Source organism: Alligator sinensis, unplaced genomic scaffold (genome assembly GCF_000455745.1).
Source record: "Alligator sinensis unplaced genomic scaffold, ASM45574v1 scaffold278_1, whole genome shotgun sequence".
Lineage (NCBI taxonomy): Eukaryota > Metazoa > Chordata > Crocodylia > Alligatoridae > Alligator > Alligator sinensis.
Window position 1 is genome coordinate 1,918,774 of NW_005841952.1, and position 26,510 is coordinate 1,945,283.

Sequence of the window (26,510 nt, forward strand, 5' to 3'; positions counted from 1 at the left end):
AGGGGTGACCAGGAGCTGGTCTTTCTGCATTGCCAAAGAAATCTGCACGTCTCATGTGCTCTCTGCTCTCCTTCCCCAGACGCTGCAAGTGATCTACCCCTACACCCCGCAGAATGATGACGAGCTCGAGCTGGTACCAGGGGATTTTATTTTCATGTCCCCAGTGGAGCAAACTAGTACCAGCGAGGGCTGGATTTATGGCACTTCCCTAGCAACTGGCTGTTCTGGGCTGCTGCCCGAGAATTACATCACCAAGGCAGATGAGTGCGGGACCTGGGTGTTTCACGGGTAAGCAACGCTCGGGCCAATTTCAGCTGCTGGTTCCAGGAAGTGATGGCTGAATTCAGCTGCTGGGGTGCAGCAGGCAGTACAGAGCAAACAGGTATCACCTAGTCAGGCTGAGAGGAAGGGCTGGGAACATACAAAAGCAACCTCAGGAAAGTGACTGGAGCAATCCGTTTTTGACCCCGTGTTAGCCCAGAAGAGCCAGAAAGGTGAAGCTGACAAAACACAAAGACAGATGCTGACCGGTGAGATTTCCTCATTGAAACACAAGAAATGAAAGAGCAGAAAAGCACGAGAGGGCCTTTTCAGTTTTAATCAGATTGGATGTGGTTAGTAACAGATGTGCAGCCAATAACTTGTTTCCACATGCAACTTTGAACCCAAATGTCAAGGCAAATGATTGCTAATCTCTGCAAACAAACTCTGGCTTGAGAGGTCTGAATGCCCCGCAGCCCAAAGGCCCGTACTGGTACAGGCATAAAGCTTCACCCGCAGGTCACGTTTTACAGGCATCTGGGCTGTTGCTTGAGTCTGTACTTTTCTGAGCTGCTACCAAGCTTTCACTGCGAGACAAGTGCCACCAAAGGACAGTTTGTACATGTCAGTCAAATGGGACAGACCTTTAGGTACCTCAAAGAATTTTACTAGCATCACCATCACTATAGTATTTCCACACCTCACAACAGTAGCCTCAGCATCCTTATAAGGGGAAAAACTGCCCTCTTTACTTAGACTTAGAGAAGTTAAGTGCCTTGAACAAGGTCAATCAGAGTATCTGTAGCAGAGGTCACAACCAAACCTAGACGGTCCACAGCACACTTTCAGGCCTTCACTGCAAGGCTATTCTTTTTTCCTAAAAGCATGCCAACCAAAGTGGATTTGTACTTTGTGTCATATTTTCCCCTTTGGGATAAACTATACCAGGCTGACCTATTTTATGCTACATTTTTCTTAAAGTGCCTGCCTGGGCCCATATGCCTTAAAAATTATTGTTGCAATAGTAATGAAGGAGAAGCAAAAACATTTAGTAATTTCAGTAGCTCCGTCTCCAGGAAAGGGAAGAAAGGAAATGCCTGTTCCCCGATTACCATTAAAAACATAAATAATGAATCAGAGCGTGCAGTATAGAACATTTATCAAAAACATGACTACAAACCCGGAAACAACCCGGTTTTACCCAGCAGATTCCCACAGTTCATATTAGATTACAAAATGCCATTTAGGAAACAAAAAGTAAACAGGGAACAAGTTAAGCTTCACTCCCAGGCTGCAGCCTATTGCAGTGTAACATGGTTGGGATTGTCATACCCACTGGAAAACCTTTCGTATAAGTTAACATTAAGACCTTCCGTATAGGTGCACAGTCCCTATGTTTCATTGTTGTTAATGAAGATGACTGTAGATAGAAATACTCACTGAGGTGCTGTGCTGGTGCCACTGGAGAAAAATGGCAATACAGTTCACTGAGTTCAGATGCAGGTGCCAGGCTTTCAGAGATGCTCAGATGCAGGAAGGCGGTTCACTTCTGTCACGGTTTAAAATCAGTGGCACAACTACGATACCTGGATTCCAGTTGGGAAATATGGGGCAATTCTTGCAGTACTTGTTGCATCCCTGCAGATAAAAGCGATAGCAACCATGAGTACATCCCTGCTGATCACAATGAATATATTTCACGATTCTGCAGCAGACACTGTCCCAAATGAATACCCAAAGTTCATCTTGTACATATGACTATTGAAATACAGCTCTCCAGGGTACAACCCCCAGCCTTCCAGTGGGTAATCTATACCACAAGGGCTTTTATACAACATAAAATCAGTGATCTCCATATACAACCTGACTTTTTTAGGTCTTCTCTGAAAACATGCCTTCCTGCTCAACTAATATGGGAAAGTAAGACCTTGAAGAGGCTGATTCAGTTCAGCAAGGCATGCATGTTTGTCAAGAGTTTTATTGAATGATTTCTTTTATGAAAGCACCTGAGAGCCCCCAGTCATGGACCTGGACTCCACTGTGCTATGCAGTGTACAAACACAGAACAAAAGGATGGATCTTGTCCCAAAGAACTGGCATTTCTGTCTGAAGACCACGAGGCCATCATAGAGGAGAGCAAGCTCACCAGACAAAGTACAGAGGGATCTTTTACAGGAGTGGAGGGAGAGAAGTCCCTGCTTGCAGAGCTGAGTTGCATATGAGGAGGCTCCAGAGGTGAATCCTCCTCATTCAGTGGCTGCATGGTGATAGTGGAGCTGCTGCTTAGCTGCTAATTCCTCAAGATTTTCCACACCCCATGGGCCAGAGCCCCCTCAACCCTTTAATAATGCAGGTTTTTCCACCCAGGCATACATGCCACAAGCAAACGCTAGGCATGCCAGGGGGTAAAGAAAAGAGCAGCAGCACTCCCTCTCTAAGGAGAATTATCGGTTGAATCCCAAATTGCTTCAGTGAAGCAGACAGCAGGTCCAAGACCATTGCCAGATCCTCAGTAGATCCAGATCTTTAAATGTTTTACTAACCAATAACAAAGAGCTTCTCCTATGCTTTACTCAATAGTGTCCACCCCCTGCACTCCCACCCCAGTACTCTCAGGCTGGGCTAGCTAACAATGAATCTAGGCAATGCTCCAAAAAGAGAAAAGAGAAAAGTAATGCCTCCTGGAGGGAAATCGTCAGCATGATATTCCCTAAGCACCCATTTGTGCCTGTCATTTAGTGGACTTTTGAGTCAGAGTGAGAAGCTCTCTACCCTAAGCAGCAGTCTGAGGCTAAAGGGAAGTGGAGAGCCCAGCAAAGCGAGTTATGTGCATCTCCTTGCCCAACAGGAGCCACAGAAATCAGGCACTTGACACCATGTGAGCTTAAAGGGACAGCACAGTAGAAAACCACCTGTTGTTATTTCTGTGGGCCCAGCACCACCTTTGGTAGAGCCTGCTAGGGCTGGAGGTTTTGGTCAGTGTGCAACTAGAGAGCTTTCTCTCCCCAGTAAAAGCAGAAATACTCTCCTTCCCCAGTCTCTTGTCTATGAAGTGCTGCCTTAGACACTGCATAGGTGCCTATTTCTGCTTCCTTTTTATAGGGAACCTTTATTTAAAGGCCAAGTCACTGCTGGCCTCGTTCAGTAAGCTCCAGGTTTGGCCCAGAGGATAAGAAGGAAGGGATCCATAGTTTCATAGTTTCTAGGGTCAGAAGGGACCCGAACAGATCATTGAGTCCAACCTCCCCACCCAGGGCAGGAACGAGTGCTGGGATCATAATATCTGGCTGGGATATTATGATCCCAGGACTCATTCCTGCCCAGGGCAGGGGGTCGGACTTGATGATCTGTTCAGGTCCCTTCCGACCCTAGAAACTATGGATCCCTTCCTTCTCATCCCCTGGGCCAAACCTGGAGCTTACTGAACGAGGCCAGGAACGACCAAGACAGTAGCCGCTACTGCAGCATGTGGACCTCTGTAGCTCCTTCCACTTCTAGACCCCCATTCTGCAAGTTGCAGTATCTGGTGGATCCATTGGGTGGGTACATACTTCCTCCTCCTCCTCTAACAAGTGCGGACATAAAAGAAACCCCCGTGCCCTCCACCTCCAGATACACACACACAGGTGCACCATCCTCTTGAATCATGAAGGCCCCTCCTTGAATCCTGCCTTACAGAACTGCAGTAGCCTTCCATGACAATATAGGAAAAGTCATGTTTGCCTTCAAGGAAGTGGTGGACATGGCTGGCATTCACTTCATGCGGAAAGCAAGGAGCAGATCCTGTATCATTCAAAAGATATTTTTCTGCACCAACATCCTAGCCAAAAAACCAGAAGCCTTTGATGACAGCTTCCAAACAACAACCTGTGTGTGGAAGATGACTGTGTTGAAATGGCTCCAATGGTTTCTATTTTCCGGTAACATGCAGAACGAGGGAGACACCAATGAAGTCATCTTGATGGCACTTCTCCAACCATAGCAAGATATTTTAAGTCGTTAAGCTTTCGCCTTGTTATTATTCTTACCCATTCCCAGCATCTGTGACTGGATACAACGGTGCCTCCTGCCCTTTAAGCTGGGATATATGGAGAAAACATTTCTAGGAAATGATGAAGCAGTTGCTCAAAGGTGAAGGGAATGGAGGAGACTAAACAAATCTATATCCTGTGTCCTGGGCCAGCGTCATCACATAACTATGACGTGAACAAGGTAGTCTGATCTAAAAGCCACTGCTGATAGCAATCTTTTGGAGTTGAGCTGAGGATAGGCAAAATCATACACTGCTGTCAATCCCAGAGGGAGGTTGTCGTCTATGTCTTTCGGCAGTATAGCCACTGTGCTATTGAGGGGCTAAAGGCAAAAAGCTAAGATTTGACCTGCACTTGGAAAGGGATCAGAGACATGAAACCCAGAGGCAATTTGCATATTCAAATCCAGGCTTCTGGGACAACTCCTTGTTAGGACAGCCACTTGCAAATCTGAGTCTGAACTTAAACCCACACGCACAGTGTGACTGTCCTGAGGGTATCCACAGAGTTTCTATGCTCATGTTTAGTTCCTCTTAAAGACCCACTAATGCTGTGCTGCATGCAGTGAATTGGGTTGTACAGAAATTGTATGCTCCCTTTTTCCCTGACCTCTTATCGGTCTGTCTCTCTGGCCCTAGACTGTGTTCTCCTCAAAGAGGAACAATTCCTGGAGTGTTTTTTGAATGTGCCCAACTCCTGGGAGAACCAGCTGTAACTAAAAACAGAAAGAAATAATCCTTGCCTTCACCTAGCAGGTTGTAGGATGCTCAGAGCTGGGGGTATCACCTCCTTCAAGTATGAAGGATAGTGCAGGAGGTTCAAAAGTTGGTTCAGGTGGCCCTCAAGACTGCACCCTATTAGCAGCCCCGCTGTGACTCCTTTTGCACATGACCAGTAGAGGTACCACTACCTTCCTGTGAGTTTAGGGGTGCTACAGATGGTGCTATGACAACTCCCACCTCACACCCCACATTGCTCTCATTAAAAAGTTTCAGTTGAGCTGCATGTAGTATATCTGGAACGTGGTACCGTTGTCCCATAGCTGCATTCAAACATCACAGCGGTAGGGGACATTGAGACTGACATTTTTTTTTTTACTGGCAAGAAGGATAAGGTCCTGCGGAAGATCAGCCTATTAACAAACACAGAACAACCTATTTTCTTTCATTGTCAGAGTCATTGGCATTATATAAGCCCGAAAGACCCTTGGGAGATTCCATCGTAACAAGGAGCAAATTGAAAAACTTCTCCTGCTGCATCTAAGGCATTCAAAGTACAAAGCAGAAGCAGCTATTTCAGTCAAAGCAGATGACCGCATATATTACAGGAATATACCCTGTAATGACTCAGCAAAGGTGGAGCAGTACAGCAGAATCTGTCACAATCCATCAAGGGCTAGTTGAGACACTAACGGTCTGCCAGGAGTTGCTCCTGAGGACTCTGGTCCAAATCCTGGAACATCTGGTCAGGATGGCTTTCTCCAGAGCATACCAGAAGAGGCTTGGTGAGAAAGAAGAAAACCATCTATTATGTCCCCCTGCCTATACTTAAAATGAAACATTAGCCAGAACAAACAACTACTGTGTCCAGTGCAGATGGGAACAACTATGGACAATGCTGGAAGCATGGGAATATTGGAGTCCTGTTTCACTAGCCAGGCTGTGTGGGAGATCCTCACATCTGATGGAGCAGAATACAAGATGGTGATCTAGGTTTGCATGCCATTTTCCAATAAGGGGGAGACTTTCTTAAGGGGAATCACCACTCTCCTCCACTAGTAATAAAACTGGGACACACTCACATTTCCCTGATGCAATTGAAATGAGAATCACACCTCAGAGCTTGCGGCCTGTTACTGGTTTTCAGCTTATCCTCCATTTTGCAAGATTCAAAACAAGATGTTCTCCAGCTGTATTTACTGGATCCAATTTGTAATGGACCCTGAAAAAGGAGTCTGACTGACCAGGAAGTTATTTATACACAGCATCTGCGCTATAGTGGCAACTAAAAGTCAGGATCAGATTAGCCCCATTGCACAAATTGCCATGTGAACATAACATGTTACTACGTGTGCTATGAAGTGGGATGAAGACACCTGCCACATTTTTTTTTGTTGGTTTTCTAATGAGCTTTGAAGCTCTTGGGTTTGGGGCTTTCTCTTAGTGAGTGTGCATAGTCTAGCACAGGGGACTAGAGGGCTACAGTAACAGAAATCATTCATCATAAATAAAAATAAACTTTCCCTCATTTCCAGGTATGGAACCACCCTTACTCCTTTTGCAAACCAGTGTCTTTCTATTTTTGGCAGATCTTACTCAATTCTGAATACATCTTCCCCATCCACTCTTGCCTTCAGTGATGGGATTCTGGAGAGAAGACAGCAAGACGACCAAGGACCTGGGGACACAGGACCACTTACTATCATCTGTCAGAGTATGCAGGTAGGATCCATGGCAGCAGTTTTCTGCAACCATTTTGTTGTAGTATTCATTGCATTAATTAGGTAATATCAGTCTTTTGGATACTAATTAGCAATTGATTTGTAATTAGTTATAATCAGTATGCATTAAGTAGGGCACCTAGAATCTTGGTAGATAGCTTTTTATAGTTATTTAAATCATTTACTTAAAAAAAAAAAAAAAGCCTCCATGCAAGCTCAGGTCTGCATCCCCTTTTCAGCTGAGTAAATCCTCAGGTCCCCAGAAATGGTCTCTCAGCCTTTTCCGTACCATGGCTCCATCCGAAAACAGTCTCAGGACCACTCCCCTCCTTCTCCCCACCTAACCATACAGGTTCTTCTCCACTATTTTGAGAATCAATGGATTAAAATAGGGTAGTAGCCGAGTTGACCAAGTGGAGTGGCAGCCTATTTCAAAGTGCAGGAGGCTTGCCCAAAGCAGAGCCACTCTCTGCTGAACTGCTGGTTTGAAGGCCTAGTTCTGGAAAGCTGTTACAATCCGATGGCTGTTTGATGGCATGTGCCAACAGCTCTTGATCCCATTCCCAGTAGACACGTTTCCCCACTCACAACCTAGCCATTCATACAGCAGGGGAGCCAAGATCTGAACTGTTGAAGTGGGTGAGAGGGAAACTTCCCAGACAGGACTACCCAAGGAGAGCTTACACCAGCAGTACCTCTGCTGTTCCTTGTTTGTAGAAGAAATGCCTCTATTCAGCAAGACTTTGCTGTCCCCACAAGCTAATAAGCAGCTGCTGGGGTCTTGATATTGGACTGACCGGCTTTGCAGTTGGCGTGTTGAATGCAGATACCTACATCATGCCATCTTCCTGCTCTGCCTGCCTACGTACCCTGTTTTTAATCAGCAGAGTACGAATCTGTAAGAAAACCCAAAGCTCCTATCCTGCAAGTGAAATATGCTGCCTGTACTCGGGGACTGGAATTTGGTCTCACTTGGGGGACATGCACGCACGTGAACAGGTTGGATGTGGTTTTAATGGCAAACCTCTAGCAGTCAGTGTCCAACAACTAACTCCTCTGGCTGTGCTGGAAATCTCAGCTGACAAGGGGACCTTATGGACCACCCATTAAGTCTTCAGAGCATCAATTTAACCAAAGATTAGATAGGACCCGATTCTCTCCTTTTTGTAACACCAAGTTTCACCCAAGTATGAATTCAGCGACTTCAGTGGAAACACAAGTGCTCTATCTTTATCCTAAGGTCATGAGAGGGGAGACCTATCCTTATCTCTTTAGTAAACTGGACTTGTGGAAAAGGCACTTGATGCCCAAACATATTGTCATTTTGCTTTCAGCCCCTGAGAGTAACCAGCCAGCCAGGGCCCCAGAAACGGTGCCTTTTTGTCTGCCGGCATGGGGAGAGAATGGATGTAGTGTTTGGAAAGTACTGGCTATCACAATGTTTTGATGCCAAAGGTGAGTCAGTTGTTGCAGGGTCTCTTAACTCCTAGATTTTGGGGGTGGTGGAAATTTCCTGAGAAGAGTTTAGATGGATTGTGTCAGAAACACGACTCACTGGGAAGGACTTGTGGCGCTACAGTTTTAACAGTGCTTTCAAGGGTGTTTCTGGCTAGGAAAGGGGCAGTTTGAAATCCCAGCAGACCTCCTCCTACTGGGTAGTCAGGTTACCAGAACTGGAATTATGAATGATTGAAACCTGCCAGGATTCCTCGCTCATTGGGTTTGTCTATTCACCGTCATGTTGTCTGTTGCCCAGTAATCATTTATATTTGTGAACCAAGACGTTTGCCCCGATTTCAGCCACCAGTGGTTCAGCGCAATCCCCTTGGGCAGAAAGAAAAAGCCACTATAGCCTTTAACTCTCAGGACAACTGTCATCATTGCACCAGGGCAATAATGATATAGAGCCGTTCGCTGCATCTATGCTCAGGCTTCCATCAGCAAAGTAACACTGTTCAGTGGCCGCAGAGTTGAAATTAAGGCAGTTCCCTAGCGTATGCCAAGTCTTTGTATTGTTGATAGTTGTAAAATAACCAGAGTTATTCTGGATGTAGGTAGCATTAGAGCTTTTTGAGCATTTTCAATGGAATCTGTTTTCATTGAAAAACACCGGTTCATTGAAGCTGGAAGTGCTCTTGGATGCTGGCAAATTTCTCCCTTCAAAGCATTTTGATGTTTTGACATTCTTGAAGCAAAAAATTGGGGTTTGTTTTTTTTTGTTGTTGTTTTTTTAATCTCAAATGAACTTTTGCTTTGAAATCCTCAGAATAATGCATTCTGATCAAGCCAACCCTGCAAACTTATTTATTTGCAATTGCCCTTTTGCAAACACTGGGACTTGCTATCCTAATTCAGCACTGAAAAAAATCTTCAATTTGAAAAAAGCTTTGCTAGCACCAGAAAGCCGTTTCATGCCCAGCTCTGCCGCGCACACAGTTATGAATGGAGGCATGGTAACAATAGGTGTGGTATGGAAGGCCGCTTTCTGATCTAATCATTTCCAGCAACTGCTTCTAACTTTCTCTTCATAGGAAGGTACATACGAACGAACCTGAACGCGCCTCACAGTTTACCTCAAAGAAGCGGTGGTTTTAGGGATTATGAAAAAGATGCACCAATCACAGTGCTCGGTTGTACACAAGCAAGACTTGTCGGTAAGCTCTGCTCAGCAGAGACAATTTGCCCTAGAAGCTTTGATGTCTCCCTCCCACATAGCCAAGAAAAGAAAGAGAAAGCGTGATACAGAATCAGGGACCAGAGGCTAATTTCAAGTATTTTCACCCTCATTAGAAAACTTCTTCCTCTAAAAAGAATCTAGTCCCATTCAGTTACCATTGCTACAGAAAAGGCAGGGCATAAATCCGAGCAGCTGCAAGTGCAGCTGCATAACACTCCAAAACACCCTGTACATTTGCTACCCTGCAAAAGCAGTAGCTGTCAGTAATGATAGTGAAAGTACTACAGTTAACGCGATGCCTGCCTCATGCAAAATGCACCATTAACTTGATTTTGACAAATTTAACTTTGATCTGTAGTTTGCTGCAGAAACAGGCTCTAATCTGCCTAGCAGGCTTCACTGTTTCTACCGAAATGCAGTCCAGGTCCATTCACACATCTCCCCTCCGTTGTTTTCTTGTCCTACTTCATAGCCTTTCAGCATGCTGCTTTTGAGAGAGGAAGAGAGTTGCTTGCTGAATCAAGGAGCAATCCTTCAATAGTTCACAAGCTTACAGGGTGCCTGCACACAAGCTCAGAGGCTGCTCACGTGCACTGCAACTGCAGCGCATCGGAGCAGACTCGATTAATGTGTTGAGTCTGCAGGAGCATGGTAATTACTGTGCTCCAGCTAGCCTCTGCGTCTTGTGCATCAGCATCCCTGTGCTTCAAAAAGGTGACAGGGGTGCTTGAACTAAAGCTCAAAGAAGTTTTAGTTGGCGCACCCCTGCCTCCATGCTGAAGCGTGGTGATGCTGATACACGAGACGCTGTGGTGCTTTAACTAGAGTGGTCCTCTAATGAAAGCACCCCCCCACGCTCGGAGCATGTGTATAAGCACCCATAGCATCCAACTTGAGGCACCTCTGAAGGCTGCAAGTCTCGGAGGATGTGCGTTCCACACAAGAGAACATCAGGCCCTTGTAAGGCATCTCAGCTTGGTCACGTACAAACTGCGGCAGCATTATTACTTGCCTTACAAAATGTAGGCCTTTTACATAAGTGTATATCAGGGCACAACGATAGGACAATCAGGCTACAGGGGCATTTCTCAGGGAAGTCTAATAAAACCTGACCTCACAACACATATAACAGCAGGGTTAATTTGCTGCTTTCTTTGTGTGCGTAATTGCATGCGTAACCCATGCATTACTGAAATCCACTGGTTCGTATCATCACCACGCGCCTGCCACCTGCAGGCAAAAGTTCAAAACCGCAGGAACACCACCGTGACCTTGAAGTATCCCGGTGCTGTTATTTCACACGGCAGCAGTCCTCCGACGTGGACAGCACAATAGCAGCTCAGGGTCACCCGTGTTGTGAAGAACAAGTTTCACACGCACATGCAGCTCTTTGAGCTGCAGACCCAGCTACAATTAAACACATAAAATTGGGATCAGTAGTTGATTCCTTCTCCCTTCCTTATTTTTACTGCAAACTTTATACAGGCTTGCTGTCATACGATACCCAATGCACTGGGGTCCCAAATTCATTTGAACTCTCTAGGCACTGCTTTAATATAAGCAACCATTACAATGAGCCCAATTCTGATCAGTCTTTCACCGATTTTACACCAACATAATGAAGCTAGCTTAATGTAGCGATGGTGACATTTTGACCTCTTGGGATAAGTGGAGTTGTTCCTGATTTACATCAGGAGAGATGAAACAAAATAAAGTCAAGCCAATTTGGTTTCCCCACACACAAAGCAAAGAGCACCCATTTGATTTCAGTCTGAGGTGGCAATCCAAAAGGGAAAATTGCAAAAATGAGCAGAAGTCTTTGGGAGAGAACAGAACATGTGCATCTCTCTTGAAACAGGCTGCCACCATCCCGGTAACAAAATGACTGTGAGTCTTTTGAACATTTCCTTGCTAAGTTCTCAGAAATTCAGTCCACAGGAAAACATATTCTGGTTTCATGTCTGCACATACAGCAAAGTACAGTATACTGCTGAAATAAAATGTGGTCGATAAAGTGTTCTACGTGCATCCTGATATTACATCTGCAGCAGTAATATTAAATATTCCTTGCAGGTGAAGCCCTGCTAGAGACTAACACCATTGTGGACTACATCTACAGTTCCCCCTCACTGCGTTGTGTACAGACAGCATACAATATTCTTAAAGGTAAGAAGCCAGAAAGGAGAACCAGCAATGGAGTTCCCAAATCCCACTCGTTTAATGAAAGGCCTCAAATACAGCAACCCTGCTCCATGTGCTATAAAGATAAAGCTACAAGAAGCACCGATGCATTGGGCCATTCACTGCTGATGCAAGGAATGGATCTCCTTCCCTTCACACAGTGGAATAGCAATGTTTCAAGGCCATGTGCAATATGAAGCCATTACTGAAGCCAGGAGACCAGGCTAGCTAGATTGGTAATTTTGCTTTCCAGGGCAGCTTCTGTATCCCATGCTCTGGTTATCACAGATTCTAATGACCTAGGATCAGAGGTTGGCAACATATGGCCTGCAGGCCAGATCCAGCCTACAGAGACACCGGGCTTCACTGTGCCTGGGCCCATGCCTGTGCCCATGCCCAAGCAGAACAGCAAGGAGCCTCACCGTAGCCAGGGAGCTAGGTCCATGCTGCTGCCTCTTCTCCCTGCTCTGCCTCTCCCCCATGTCAGACTGGAGCTGGGTTGTTCTAGCCCATGGCCTGAAAACGATTACCAGCCCCTGATTAGATTATGAACCTAGGTATCAGCGCTTGGTGCATTACAGGACCGAGGTAGTAGGGATGTGCAAAGGTATCTGTAAATGCTCTCTGCAATTATTTAAACTATCGGTAGGAATTAATTGGGCTTGATTGCTATGGGTAAGCTCGAGTATAGGTGCCTCTGTCCTAGCCCTTTTGGAAGGGGGAATGCTCTCTTTCCTATGTGGTATGATGGCCACTGCTCCTGTAACGTAGAATGTCGGCATCTAGGCACTACCAGCATAGAAATCACATGAACGTTGTATTTGGCGGTTATAAGCAAATTAGTAGAGGGGAGCACCTGCTCCCCAATGTCTGCCATGAACATTTTTGTATTTATTTTGCGTTCAACACCCGTCTGCTGAAGGATCCTCCCACCCTCCCTAACGCCGCCTGGCCGTTCTTTCACATACAAGAAGCACGAGTGCCCTCTGCTGGTTTGCAGAAAATCACTAGCACTATTTCTGCAGTGGAGAAACTCCATGGGGTCTTGAGGAATGAAGCCAACTCCCAGACTAGGTTGAAAAGTGAATGCAAATGTGTTAGCTCTCCTGGCACTACAACTGGTAGCATAAGGCGCGCGGGAGGTGCCAACACCCGCTTCTCAGTGTCAGCAGCACGTTCGCTGCCTCTGAACGCCTCGAGCATGTGGAAGCTGCAGTCCAAACAGGGCTCCAAACAAAGCACACAGCAAGGCCAAGTTAGGTGCATCGATTTAGTTTGCAGCACATCAGTAAGGATGCACATACTGATCCTGTTTATGGCCAGCTGACTACAAGCACAAATAAATACTTGGTTTGCACACAACCAATCCCACCAGCCCCAACTCAGAGAAAAATTAACTGCTTCCAAATCACACTTTAGCAATAAAGTCTCTCAAATTTAAACCCCCTTTCCCTCCTTGCTTTCATAAATTTTCTATTCCATTGTTTATTCTTTCAGGTATGCAACAAGAAAACACTCTGAAGATTCGAGTAGAGCCAGGCTTGTTCGAGTGGACAAAATGGGTCTCTGGCACCACGTTACCTGCCTGGATACCCCCAATGGATTTAGCAGCAGCCAATCTGAGTGTTGATACAACATACAGGTAGCAGCAAAGAACGGTGCTCGATAATATATTACCCTCATGTAATATAGGTACCCTCATGTCTGGCCAAGCCATAGGTCACCCTTGTACTCCAGCAACTCCTAGGAGCTGACTCAGCTCCCAGAATAAATTAGAGAGGCCTTGGGACCTTCCAGGAGTGCCCGAGTGCAGCTACATCCCCTGTGCCAGGTTCCCGTGGAGTCCTCAGACACCCAGTTAATGCAGCTGAGCCTGGCCAAGGGGGACATTTCTTAGACCAGGTTTAAGCTCTCAGTCCTTGCCCCTCTCCAGATCTTTGGGATGCGAGGTCTGGGTCTGAACTGTGCAGCCCAGGCTGATCTCTGTTCTAAAGGTAATCAAAGACATGGTTGACTAACTGAGTTTCCTGGGTCAGAAATTTATGGCCTGAGCTAAATCATGGTTAGTCACACCCAGGGGCAACACTGATGAAACCTCAGCTGTGTCTGTGTGTTTAACTGCATGGTAAAGGCCCTCAGTTGTGCACTTTGCAGCATACCGAGGAACACATTTTCATCCACAAAAAAAAAAAAAAAAAAAATCATGGTATCCTTACAAGAGAATCATCATCTTCCTTTCACTCCTGCTCCCTTTATCATCTTTCCAGTTTAGATAGCCCTGACACTACATAGCACGCAGCCAGCACATGACCACTTAATGCTGCTGTGAACTACCCATGCATAGCAAGTGCTTGTCCCAAGGGTGGTCATGATGCCCCCAGTGCCCGGGATACCCTTGCCAACCTGGCTCCCTTTGGACACTCTCCCCTTTACTCATCCACCACACCTTGATGCTATTAGGTTCTGAGGAAAAGGAGGCAGCCCCACATCTTTCCAAGCCTAGTCTTACTCTTATAGCCACAGGTGCCCATAGTTATTGACTTAAGGATTAATTATACAGGCTCCATCGTCCCCAATACCCACTCTTATGCCTCACAGATGATATACTGATGTGCCCTTCCTGGGCTATGGGCTCCTTGATCTGCTTGGCTTGTGGCTATGAGCCCTAGCCCTTGGCTCCTCTCCAGACCCTAGCCCTGCTATGCCAGAAGAGACTCCTGGGCTCCTCTGTTCCCACCAGTCTCTGGCTGGGGCCCTGCTCAGCCTTTGCCCCATCTCTGGGCCCTGACCCTGATCCTAGGCTGGTGAGACCTTCAGTCTTCCAGGCCCTGCTGATAACCACCTCTCCAGGGTACAGGCTTTAGCCCCAGTCTACTGTGCCCTGCCTTTGCCCTTCTCTAGGCTATGAGCTCATCACCCCTGTTTCCAGGCCTCTCTCTTCCCAGGCCAGCCTGCCTCCCTAGGCTATAGGTTTACCCATCTCTGTTCTCAGGTCTCCCATGTCCCCAGGCTCTGTTCTGCTAAAGAGCCCTGCTGCCAGGAGCTCTTCTCTCTCACTCCTGGGGCTAAACTCTTTGACCAGCTCAGGCCCTGGGCTTATATGCCTCAAGCCCAGCCCTCTTCTGGTCAGGTGACTTTTTAATTAGCCCATGCCACACCTGTAGGCTGCTTTTTCCTGCAGTTTTTCCTCTACCTTGACAGGTGCACCAAATGCCCTGTAACACCATGTGTCCAGAGGGCTGGGTCACCAGAATCCTGTCTGTATAAAATATCCACCCTTGGATCTCTCCTCCTTTTCTTAGGGTTGGATCCCCAGGTGCCTGGAGCAGTATGATTTTATAACAGGTCCTCAGCATTTAATTTTCCTGTTTGTCCCTCCTTTCTGTGCTACTGTCGTGTTGCATCTGGGACAGCAGTCAGCTTCAACAAGAACTGTAGGTTAATGGTTAATTCCTTACAAGGGCCCTCATCTATTTCTCACCTCTACCTTTGGCATTTTCAGGTACCAAGTATCCATGTGAAGAATCAGCCTTCTTTCTGAATAGTTCAGAAGCCTGTTACCTAAAGTGAATATTAAAGATCGCAGGAATAAATGCAGACCTCACATTTTTTAAAACTTTCAGTATCATTGTAAGCAAAACTCCTGGTTAGAGAAAGCCTCTTTCTTCAGTACCGTCTCCTGCCCATAATAGAAGAGAAGGCCTTAGCTTAGCCTCAGAGCCTGGCTTAGACTCTGTACTCCCATACCTCATGCTGTTAATGCTGACTGGACGGCCTCTCTTATACCTCGTTATGATGCCAGCAGCTTCTGCTGTTGCCTTTAGCTAACGTTCAAATTGTGGCTGAACACAATTCTTCCTCGCACAAAGGGAATTACTGCTTGAAGCATATATGAAGCAGGATGCAAGCACATGGGCTGGCTTATCAGCACTGTAAACAGCTCAAGGGCAAAAAAAAAAAAGCCTAGATAAAGCAGCCTGCAAGAATAGCCCTACTTATCTGACAGGGGGCTAAGGAATAGGCAAGATGATCTTGTAGGTCTTCCCACTTCTAAGACTTATGAATACTGGACATGTTTAGAGAATCCCCACCCAGCAACTGAATCCAGAAAGGTTGTACAGTTCTGGTCAGGACAGTGTCATTGCTTATGGGAAATCAGACTGACACTGCTGTTGTACCAATGACCCATTAGTTTAAGCATCAGGGGAGGGATGTACACTAACAGATATCAGACACAAGCCTTCCCAAGTGGTAAATTCTGCGCGTGGGAATTCCACCTCATCGGGTTTGATGAGCAATTATTCTGCTGGTGCTTTTTGTGGTTTGTGATATCACCAGAAACCATAGGCCCTAACACCAGAGTTACTTTCTATTTTAGAATGACCAACTAGAAATAAGCAGCCAAAGCATCATAAAAACCACTTTGAATCCTTTCATGTCTAAGTATACCATATGACTGCTTGTATTTGGTCCTTCCTGTCTGCAAATTAAACTTTCTGACTCTATGGAAATATATAGTCAGTATACATAATGTTCCTAAATCAAGATGCTTAGACGGTACTTATTCCAAAAAGGATATTGCTAAGGCGTAGCGAAGCAGTTGGGCCACAGAAAGAGCCCATTCTGGAAACATAAGCCTTCTGGGAAGAACATAAGGTATATTTTTCTAGTGAGAAAAAAAACAAAACAAAACAATTCTTGTGTGGTCTGATGGTGAGGGAAACTGGAGCCCATAGTGTTCTGCCACAGAGGATGAGTAATTCCCACAGACACCAATGAGAGTTTCTTCTGGCTACTGGGTGGTGGAGCGGGGAAGAGACGGGGCGTTCCCTTGTATCCAGTGAATAGAAAATGCAACCTTCTGCACCTCTTTCCTTCTTCACTCCCCCATCTTAATATTTGGCCCTCACTCTACTCCCATTAAAGTTGTTGGCTACCCAGACATTGGGGTAAGTCACTGGTTTTGCCTGCACAAAGGTGGTCATTAATCTCTCTCACCAAGGTAGTCCTGCACATTTCCAAAACAGCAGAAGTGTTTTGTGTTTCCACCACCCCTTCGTGCAATGCTGCTCTGAGCAGAGCTAGACAACGCTCTGATTAAGAGCACCATTGTCTTGCTTATCCACACTGATCAGTATTGTCTCATGGTTTCCTTGCACTCAGTCTGTCTGTATCCATCTGTTTTCTCTTGCCTTATTCCTAAATCATAAGCTGTTTGGGACAGGGACTGTTTTTTTGTTCCTCGGGTGCATGGTGCCTAGCACTGTAGGGTGCAGATCCATGACTAGGACCCCCAGTGTCTTACAAGAGTAAAAATACCACCCCTGCCTCTAGGACTGCACTAGCAGAGCTGGACTCTAATGATGATAAATTTGAAAAAAAAAAAATAACTTAGGAACGACACAGTCTGGGTGTTTTGTTTTGCCTCTCTAACACAGGGCTTTGCCCATCTGCACACTTCACATGGGTGCTGGGAAGTTTAACCATCAGAAAATGCTTTGAGGTCTTCTTACCAAAGAGCGTAAAAAGAACCAAATATTCCTATAATCTCCACCTGCAATGGTAACATGCTAGGATAAGTAAGTGCATCTCATTTCCCCTCTAATTATCAGTTCACATAGCTTACTATCACTGACAGCAAACAGTATTGCCTGTTCAGCACGCAGCTCAGGCTCTCTCCAACTTACTGCGATTGTTGTTTTTCTACCCATAGACCTCATATACCTGTCAGCAAGTTAGTGGTTTCAGAGTCTTATGACACCTACATAGGTAGAAGCTACCAAGTTACAAAAGAAATCATCAGTGAATGTAAAGGCAAAGGTAAGTGGTGCTGCTTCTGCTGTATAATGCTTCCATAGGGATCAAAAACAAGGAGCTGGTTCTTCGCAGCAGTTGGGATCCTTAATTCACCTGGGTATCTGAATCAAAACCCCATATTTAATTCTCACTCTGCTCCCAGGACACTGGCAGTTCAGGACCCAGATGGATCTAGGTGTTGTTTCAGGCCCAACTTTTTTCAAATATGCTGCTCTCTCTTATTACCAGGTATGTCCACAAGCACATCAGAACAAGGTGCCTGTTGAGACGCAACTGTTTTAGGAGTCCTAATGCCCACACAAGCTGCGCAGTCTCCTCTGCAACTCACCACCACGATATTTCCACTCTCCTATTTCAATCAGCAGAAGCAGAAGGGGAGTCTGCATGCCCTAGCCCAGCTGTTAGCAAGCCCCATTCTTGCTTAGTCTTGAAATCACTACTGCAGTAGCCCAATCTGCATTGGGACAGAGCCAGAGCAGTCTCCAAATACAACCTTGAAACAAACAAGGGCGAATAGAGCCAAACATGAAAAGCATTGGGATGGGATATTTCTAGAAATCCCAGTCGTGTCAGTAATTATGTTGTATTGATCCTTCCTACAGCCTTTCAGAAATCATTGTCCCAGGAAAGCAGGTAGAACTGCCCAGAGGCCAAATGCTAACAGCTAAAGTCTGTCAATTTTTGCATGCCTAGCTTGAGATGCCTCAAAAGGGCCGGATTTTCAGAGCGTAGGCATTGAATATCTAACTGAAAATTAGCCACCCTTTTAATACATCTCGGGTTAATTTAACAGTCAGGCATCCAAAATCCCTGGTCAGGTTTACAATTTTTACCTGGTCATCTCCATCTCTGCTTTTCAGTTTGAAAGATAACGGTAGTACATGCCTCAGAGGGGTAGGAGGCATAATTAGCACTTGTGTGTACAGCACTTTTGGGTAGGAAAGCTTTGGGCACTGTTCCTGGATTAATGCAGCACCTCACTTCCCGTTTGCTTTTCCTTCTCTTAAGAGTATCAGCATCTGAAGAATTAGGAATATAGGCTACAATTGTCAAGCCTGGATGCCTGAAATTAGAATCTTGGATACATATCCACCCAGCTGAATAAAAAGGACTTGCTTTTCAGGAGGTGCTCCAAACGCACATTGAAATCAATAGGGACATTCAGCAGCTCTGACAGGATGCATTTTCTAAGTAGCTGAATAACCTTCAGGCACCTGGGTTTAAAAATGTTGAGCACAAGTAGGTCCGGTTGTAATACTGTTAAGTATTATCCATTAAAAATTTCAAAATGAAGTGGAAAACTTCCATTTTTGTTCAAAACTCATCATGGGTTTTTAGACAGTAGAGAAACCAAAAGAGGTTTAATTGAAAATAAAAACACGCAATACAAATGAAATCCCCTTCTCAAATGTTTGTTTTCTTCAAAAAGTAGCAAAGAATTTGCAACCCCCTCCAGCCATATGCACTTCATTAAAAATGCCTCAAGTATTTTTAATAAGCAATATTTTCCATATATACAAACTGCATCATTATATAATGACATTAAACATGGTTAAGAGACATAAATAGACTGGATTGACCTTGGACAGCTGCTTTTTCTCCCCCTCCTCCCGAATGCAAATGTACCCCAAACACTGTGTTTATTCATTTTCTTGCAGGAAATAACATTTTGATAGTGGCCCATGCATCATCTCTTGAGGCTTGTACTTGCCAACTCCAGGGGCTCTCGCCTCAGAATTCCAAGGACTTTGTACAGATGGTCAGAAAGGTAATTAAAACCAACGGGCAAAGCTCTCCGGCTAATGAAACTAAAATAATAATTTAAATCTCCTTACACGGCAGAGGAGTCTTTGTTCCCAGTATCAGTTAATTCAACCCATTGTCTGAGTTTCACAGACTTAGGAAATTATGCAAGTGGAAAAGATTGGCTTAAGAAGCTCATCTTACATGTCACTTTTGTGACAGATAACACAAGATCAAAATACAAGCATACAAAGGGCTGCATGTTGCAATTGCATTACACGCTTTGGGGACGGTAGCATCTTAGTTTCCCTTCTTAGGCCACTTCAGAGTCCTGGTGTACTCAGGGAAGTAACTTGAAAAATAACATTGTCCACTTACAGATGTTTGCCTCGCTTCGACTGTGTGTTGCAGTGTTGTCTGTGTTTCAGCACTGCAAGCACAACCTGAGACCTGGAAATCTGTTTTTCGGCCTTGCTTGTTATCACTATTAAATGGAGATTAGTAGCAGAAGACTCTCACATCGAAGACATGCAAGCTAGAATAGGATCCAGATCACCCTCCCTCAGCTGTACTGGCTTTTCTGCGAATAGTGTTAGCCAATCTATACAAACTCCCCCGCTCCCTGCAACGTGCACACACAACTCCTTACTGCAGCTCTCTAAGTTAGATCTGCAAAGTTATCGTCTGGCCTGATGATAGTTTGCCTGCAGAGATATACTTTGCAAACAGCATCTGAAAGTCCCACCCAAATCCTGCTCTCTATCAGATTGTAAATATCTTCTGAACTCTGAATTGAATTTTCCAGAGAGCCCAAGTGACTTTGGAGAGAAAATTGTAATGCCTCTTGAGAACCCCATCCTTGCTCCAGATCTATTACTACTCACTGCCTTTCTATTTTCTTTCAATATCTCTTGATGCAGATTCCATACTTGGGCTTCTGTTCCTGCGAAGAACTGGGAGATACGGGGGTTTGGCAACTTACAGACCCCCCCATCCTCCCTCTCACACACGGACCGACTGGAGGCTTTAACTGGCGAGAGACCTTATTGCAAGAATAGACAAAGCTAAACAAACAAGCAAAACAATGGCCTTTCTAAGCATTGGAGAATGTCTCTTATATCTTGTGCTTATTGACAGTGGAAAAAATATATATTTGTAACATTTTAGGTGGATCACTCAGCTGTTCTAGCATATCTCCTGTACAGTCGCATTCATGCAAAAAAAAAAATCTCATAAAAAACTTAGGTGAATAGGAAAGGGCTCAATTAATGGAAGGAATATAAGAGCGTATATCCAGGTGCTTGCACTGCAGGGAATCTCTGTTGGGTCAAGAATGCAGAGCCTGGATGCATTTTTTCCATCTTAAAATTGAGCTCAGATAACAAATAATTCTCACTGCCTTCAGCACGATGTTAGTAACAACTAGGACTGTGAAAATAGTGAACTTTTGGGGGTTGGGAGTGAGGTTCAGTTGCAAAATTTTGCAGAATATATTTGCAGTTTTGTTCTGGGCCACATCGGTACCTTCTTCACTTTCCCCAGATTGTGCTAAATAGCAGTTTTGTGTTCCCCCAGGATACCTATACACTCAACACATTCTGTAAGATATTCTACCAAGCTAGAAGAAACAGAGCTCAGCATGCCATTTGTAGGTAACTTTGAACTATTCCTGTTCCTTACTGTGTTAGGTGCCTAGATATCACACTGGTGGGCATGTTGCAAATGCCTGAAGATAGATAAAGATGTACAACGTTGATCAGTGTCCAAAGAGAAGTCTGAATCTCAAAGCGGTAAGAGGTTAAGTTCACACACAAATGACAGGACCATTTTTGAGTAAAGAACTGGAGCATTTTTTTTCAAAATGGGAATGAAATAAACATTATTCCAGATGTGAAGGCTTTCGGATTTCCATACCTGAAAATTCACTCCTGTACATAAAATGTAAGCATCACATAACCACTGAATTCCACTGAAGACCTCAAAACAGGGTCTTGCTTGATGCACAGAGGTCTGAAGCTGGACATCTGCACAGGCATGAATTTCACTCCTTTCTGGATATTTCGCGTAGCCCTAGCTTAAGCAGTCTTCTCTGAGGATCATTACAAGGTCAAAAAGATAAGCTGTACATTCAGATCGGGTTGATTACTTTGCTTCCTTTTCTTTACTGTTTATGTGCTATCTGTCTGGAATACAAAGCAGAGCGGAGAAGCAGTTCATTGTAATAAAGAAATTGAAACACTAGACCCATTAGGATGCTACTTTTTCATACTGAGCTAACATCTTGATCTCATTGAAGCACAGGAACTGCCAACATAAATCAAACCAGTGATCCTTTTAGTCCAGCATCCTGTCTCTGGCAGTGGCCAGCACCAGCTGCTTCAGAGGAGGATGCAAGTGGGCGGTTATGGGATAAGCTGCTACCAGAGAAAATGTCTTCGACTCCCAATAATTTGACTGGCTTATGCATAAGAGTCCTAAAACTTTTTGAAACAACATTTGTTACTTTGGACCCCAGTTCAGGACAGTGCTTAAGATCATGTTTAAATTGAACTAAATTGGACTTCGGCACACAGGAAAACATATGCTTTTTTCAGAATTGGGACATCATTCTGTCTATTTTTTCTATCCATATATATTATTAGGTTGAGGGTTTTTAAGCCCTGCCAAGCTTTTAGGCTTGACCATGAGGGGGAAAAAAAAAAAAAAAAAAAAAAAAAAAAATCACGTTAACTTCAGTGAAATCAGATTTAGCCTTATGTTTGACATACCCCATTAACCTAAAGTAAAAAAGCCCACTCCCTTCCTTCTTGAAACAGATAAAATCTGGGCTTCTGGGCTTCAGTGCAAGATCAGAATTCAAGCGGCATTAGCTACGCTTGGTCTAGAATAATAGCAACTAGCTTATGACATGGAGCTTACCAAGAGAAGTATAGCAAATACTGTACAGAACTTGAATCAACAAATAGCTCACTCTGTGCAATATGTACATTTTCATGAAACATAACAATAGTCCATTATTTATACACTCACAGTATACGTAATACCTTGTAGGACATTCGTAAATGCATTATTATACCAGGGATGTATACTGAAAAGTCAGGGAGATAACTTATATGACAGAAAGACACTGCACTGATATCTGTGCAGTTATATTGCTGTCACTTTTATTTTTAATTATAATTTAAACTATTTTGGCTATGTACAGACCTTCTGAAGAGTGTTTACTGCTTGTTTTCGTCCATGCGTACTCATTGCAAACTTGCAACGGCATTTATTTAAAATTAAATAAATAAATGACAATCAAACCAAAAACAATTTGGCTATTGGTGTATATTTAATTATGTGGATAGCTTACTGTTACATGCTTCAGGCTTGCCAGATATAATATAGTATGCTGGGTAACATGTATGCAAACTGGTGACAGGCTATTCAGATTCAACCTTTATTAATCACCATTACAGAAATTTGTTTAGACAGTAGCATGTCATATGTATGGAACAAAACTTATATGCATAAAATGTTTAATATTGTAACTGATCCTTACATATAGTTAGTATTTTAAAATAGGAGTTCAGTTTGAGAAGGGGGAAAAGATCTTAAAATTATTCTCTTCTTATAAAAGTATATTTTTGGATGTTTGGGAAAGTATTTTGGCAATTGCAGTCTGATCTCACATTGAATTTCATGTGCCAGGAATCTGAGGTAAAAAAAAAAAAAGAAGCAAAAATACTTCCTTGAGTATTTTATTGTGTATTAGGGGTTTTGAGTTAAGGAAACTGGTGCCAATAAGATACAGTTTTTTTCAGTTTAAAACCATTTCAATGCATCATGTAAAAGGGGATAAATTACACATTCCTTTAAAAGTTTTTTATTTAGAAAGTTCAGAAGAAGGAGCATCGCTGCTTCCCATTTGTCCACATTGCTACTTATTGCTGTGCATTCAACAGCACTTCTGTGTTTTGTCCTGGAAGAGCATGGGTCTGATCCGACCGGAACGAACATCAGTCTTTCCTTTGACTTCCCCAGGAGTCAGATCAAGTCCCTTCCATTCAGCTCAGAGTAACTCAGTCGTTAGATTCTCATCCAGCCTGCTAGTTAAAGAATGAGGCTGAAAATCTTGCAAGAGCAAACTAGAAATTCCAGGTTTGGGGTCATATCAAAAACAACGTGAGAATCAGAGACGCAGTCCAAGTCAAGCGCAGTTGCGGATAAGTGGAGATGGTCAGCAGTCACAAGAAGGGTGAAAGATGGGCTTAGATAGATTTCTATATCCGTTTTTCTATTTTACCGATTCAAAGGTTTCTCCATTGCTTGCTGGGTTCCAGGAGCCCTGAATCCACTGTGGTATGGCCTTTATCTAAATGTTTTGCCTATACCTCCTGCCCTTAAGTGCAGCAGATGGGGTTGCAACAGCCAAAGGCCTTGATCCTGCCAACTCAGAAATGCAGGTATACCCCTTTGCCCATGCAGGCTCCACTGACGTGTCTGAGATCCTACCTGTCACACCATCGTCTCTGCCAGACAGAGGACACACTGTTCCCATTGCACTGAGCGATATATGATTTTGTCCATTGTTTGTGGCCATTTTACTGCAGACACAGGGTGCTACATTTTCACAAGCTCCCTTTATATTGGGTGCACTGGTAGCTATAGCCAACTCCTTATTAGGGCCAGGCCTCCAGCTGGTTGAAAATCAACAGATTATGCCTATTTACAGAGGGACATGGTAGCCAAGTGATTAGGGCACCTTGCTATATAGCTCAATAACCTGAGCCTTGCTTTGGCTTCATGCTCAAGTCCACCTTCCAGATGTGAATGGGTATCAGGGGAGTTGGAGATGGCTAGACATCATTCCAGCCACATCACTCCCTTGTGTGTTTTTGGTTATAGAAACTGTTGTGCCTTAACCACACTAGCCCAATGGGCTGCTGGACTCCGATGCCCTTATGCAGCAGCTGAAGGTTCGAACTGTTATTTCTAGAAAGTCATTTGAGAAAATTTAAAAAGCCAACTGTTTCTGTGGCATTCATTGCTTTTTATTATGGCTATTCTGAGCACTAGAAGTAAATCTGCTGTAACCAAACAGAGCACCATTTTGTAGCAAAGAGTTGTGATTTTGCAAGAAAGAGAGGAAGGGAAGACAAAAATCTAGCTTGCATCGTGCCAGCCTAGAATTAATACCTTAGGGACTCTGATGCTGTTAGATTTGTATAGAGTGCATCTGTTTTGAAGAGGGTTTGTAGTTGTATATAGCATCATCATCAATGCAGCCTTTCCCCTTAACTAGCTGACAGCTGATTGAAATGAAGTCTTTTTTTGTTTTCTTTTTTTTAATTCAGTCATATAGTGTTCTTACAAATGGAGGGCCTGATTCAAAGCCCACTCAGGCAAATGGAAAAAATCCCCATAATTTCAAAGGGCTAGGGACTATGCTACGCAAGATGCGATCCTGCTAAGTGTTCTCTACCCTCAACTGCCATCGACCTCCGTGGGAATTAAAGACACTTTATAGCTGACAGTGCTGAGCCCTTAAGGCCACGATTCAGAAAAGCACTTCAGTAGGTGCTTATATCCCATGGATTTAAGTGGAAGCTAATTGAAGAGTACTTAAGTGTGTTTCTGAATCAGGATGCAAAATGAACTTGATATTAGATGAAATTCAGGTTTATCTTTTCTGGGAAATCCTTCTCTGTGCAGTTAATTGAAGTCCTTGCTGTGAGACCTAGAGGCATTGCTTCTCAAATGTATAGTTTAAAAGCAACAATGACTTGCCCTGTTGAACCAATGGTAGGTTATGAACACTCAAATATAGATGAACTGCAATTCATGTCAACATGCTGTAGAGTAGTGGTAAATTGTACACACACTACTGTGAACTTGGGTAAAACACAGAATTTACATTTAAATTACATTCCTATAGATGCGTATAGGAGAGGACATAATATAAATAGCTGGCGCATGGAGTTGGGCTGAGATTTAGCATCTGATTACATTCACATTCATTTTAAAGAGGGACATAGGATATTTTAGTCAGGCAGCTGCCAAATGATTTTCATGTTTAAACACAGGACTGAAAATCGATTTGCTGTGTTTAGGATTATACTTCAATACTTAAAACATATTGAAATTCCATAAGACAATTACTCATAAGAAAGAAAAAAGTCTAGTAGTAAGAAAATGTCTCTAAATGCAGAAAACATCGTTTTAATCTTAAATAGACATGAAACTAGGTTCGTAGCAAATACGTTTAAAATGATGTATAATTGATTAATCAAGCTGTAAATGCAATTGATTGCATACGCTCCTCAGATGCCATTTAGATGACATTGCTTCCTCAAATACCTGAACACATTTACTGACTGAGTATTAATGAGATGACGTAATATAATGGAAAAATGTGTGACCAGTTTCTTTTTATTAACTTATTTTGTTCCCACTAAAAAGTACTTTCTGAAGTTTCTTTCTGTGGGCCATTCTAAAAAGTTGATCTTTTCAATGGACACATTTTTTTTTTCCACTTAAAAGCTGTTGTGTAGTTCTGTTTATTATGTTTTCTGTGTGATCAGATTGTATTTATTTGAGAAAAAAAAGTTTGTTGTTTAAAGAAAACAATCATTGTATTGCCAAATAACTGCAGTAATTACTTGTGACATCTGTATTTTTTTTTTATCTTGGTTTCAAGTGCTAACAACTGTTGAAGCCACCGCCACATTTTGATTTGCTTGTTACATTAAATGGATTTCTCAAAAGCTAAACAAAATGGTTGATAGATGATTTAATAAAGATGTTGTGCATCTAGAATAAAGCCCTTTGACTGATATTTTTCCTCTCAAATACATTTAACCTCCTATTCCTACCTAAATTGAGTGAATCTCAAGCAACCACTCTGATAAAGCATATAGGGAATTACAACCCAGAGCAGAAAGCTAGAGCAACAAGTCCTGCGCATCACAAATATCCCATTTTGAAGGCTTCGGCAGAATTTATATGGCACATAGACCCCTTCCAGATCATCTTCCCAGGACGTCAACTGCACCTTATCTGAGATACCTTGCTCAGAGTTTCTCAGGGTTAATAAATATACTACTGATACACAGAGGACTTCATCATTTGGGGCCCAACTCTATTTCTGCTGATTTCACAGGAAGATGGATCAAATCCTTGATCTCTTTTCCACATAGTAACCTGTGTGAGTTTTAGGTATATAAGATTAGAAGTGCTAATTTTATTTCTAAAGATACTTTCTTCACTAGGTGCATCTTCCTTTTTATTGATTTTCCCTCTAATATCAATTTTCGCAGTGCTCCAGTTATCCCTTTTGCTTCCTAATTATATCAAAATGCTATTGCCTGGCATTCCT

At 43.6% G+C, this 26,510-nt stretch overlaps 1 protein-coding gene across 1 annotated transcript in view; it reads left to right on the plus strand.

Annotated features, from left to right (window-relative positions):
* Positions 1-21,885, plus strand: part of UBASH3B (ubiquitin associated and SH3 domain containing B) — an 88,818-nt gene extending 66,933 nt beyond the window's left edge. The window contains exons 6-14 of the mRNA XM_025200012.1: positions 80-288; positions 6,601-6,733; positions 8,067-8,187; positions 9,264-9,386; positions 11,483-11,575; positions 13,088-13,232; positions 17,304-17,410; positions 19,066-19,175; positions 20,071-21,885. Coding sequence (XP_025055797.1) covers positions 80-288; positions 6,601-6,733; positions 8,067-8,187; positions 9,264-9,386; positions 11,483-11,575; positions 13,088-13,232; positions 17,304-17,410; positions 19,066-19,175; positions 20,071-20,208 — 1,179 coding nt within the window. The 3' untranslated portion in view covers positions 20,209-21,885. The remainder of the gene's footprint in view (positions 1-79; positions 289-6,600; positions 6,734-8,066; positions 8,188-9,263; positions 9,387-11,482; positions 11,576-13,087; positions 13,233-17,303; positions 17,411-19,065; positions 19,176-20,070) is intronic.
* Positions 21,886-26,510: the final 4,625 nt, after the last annotated feature.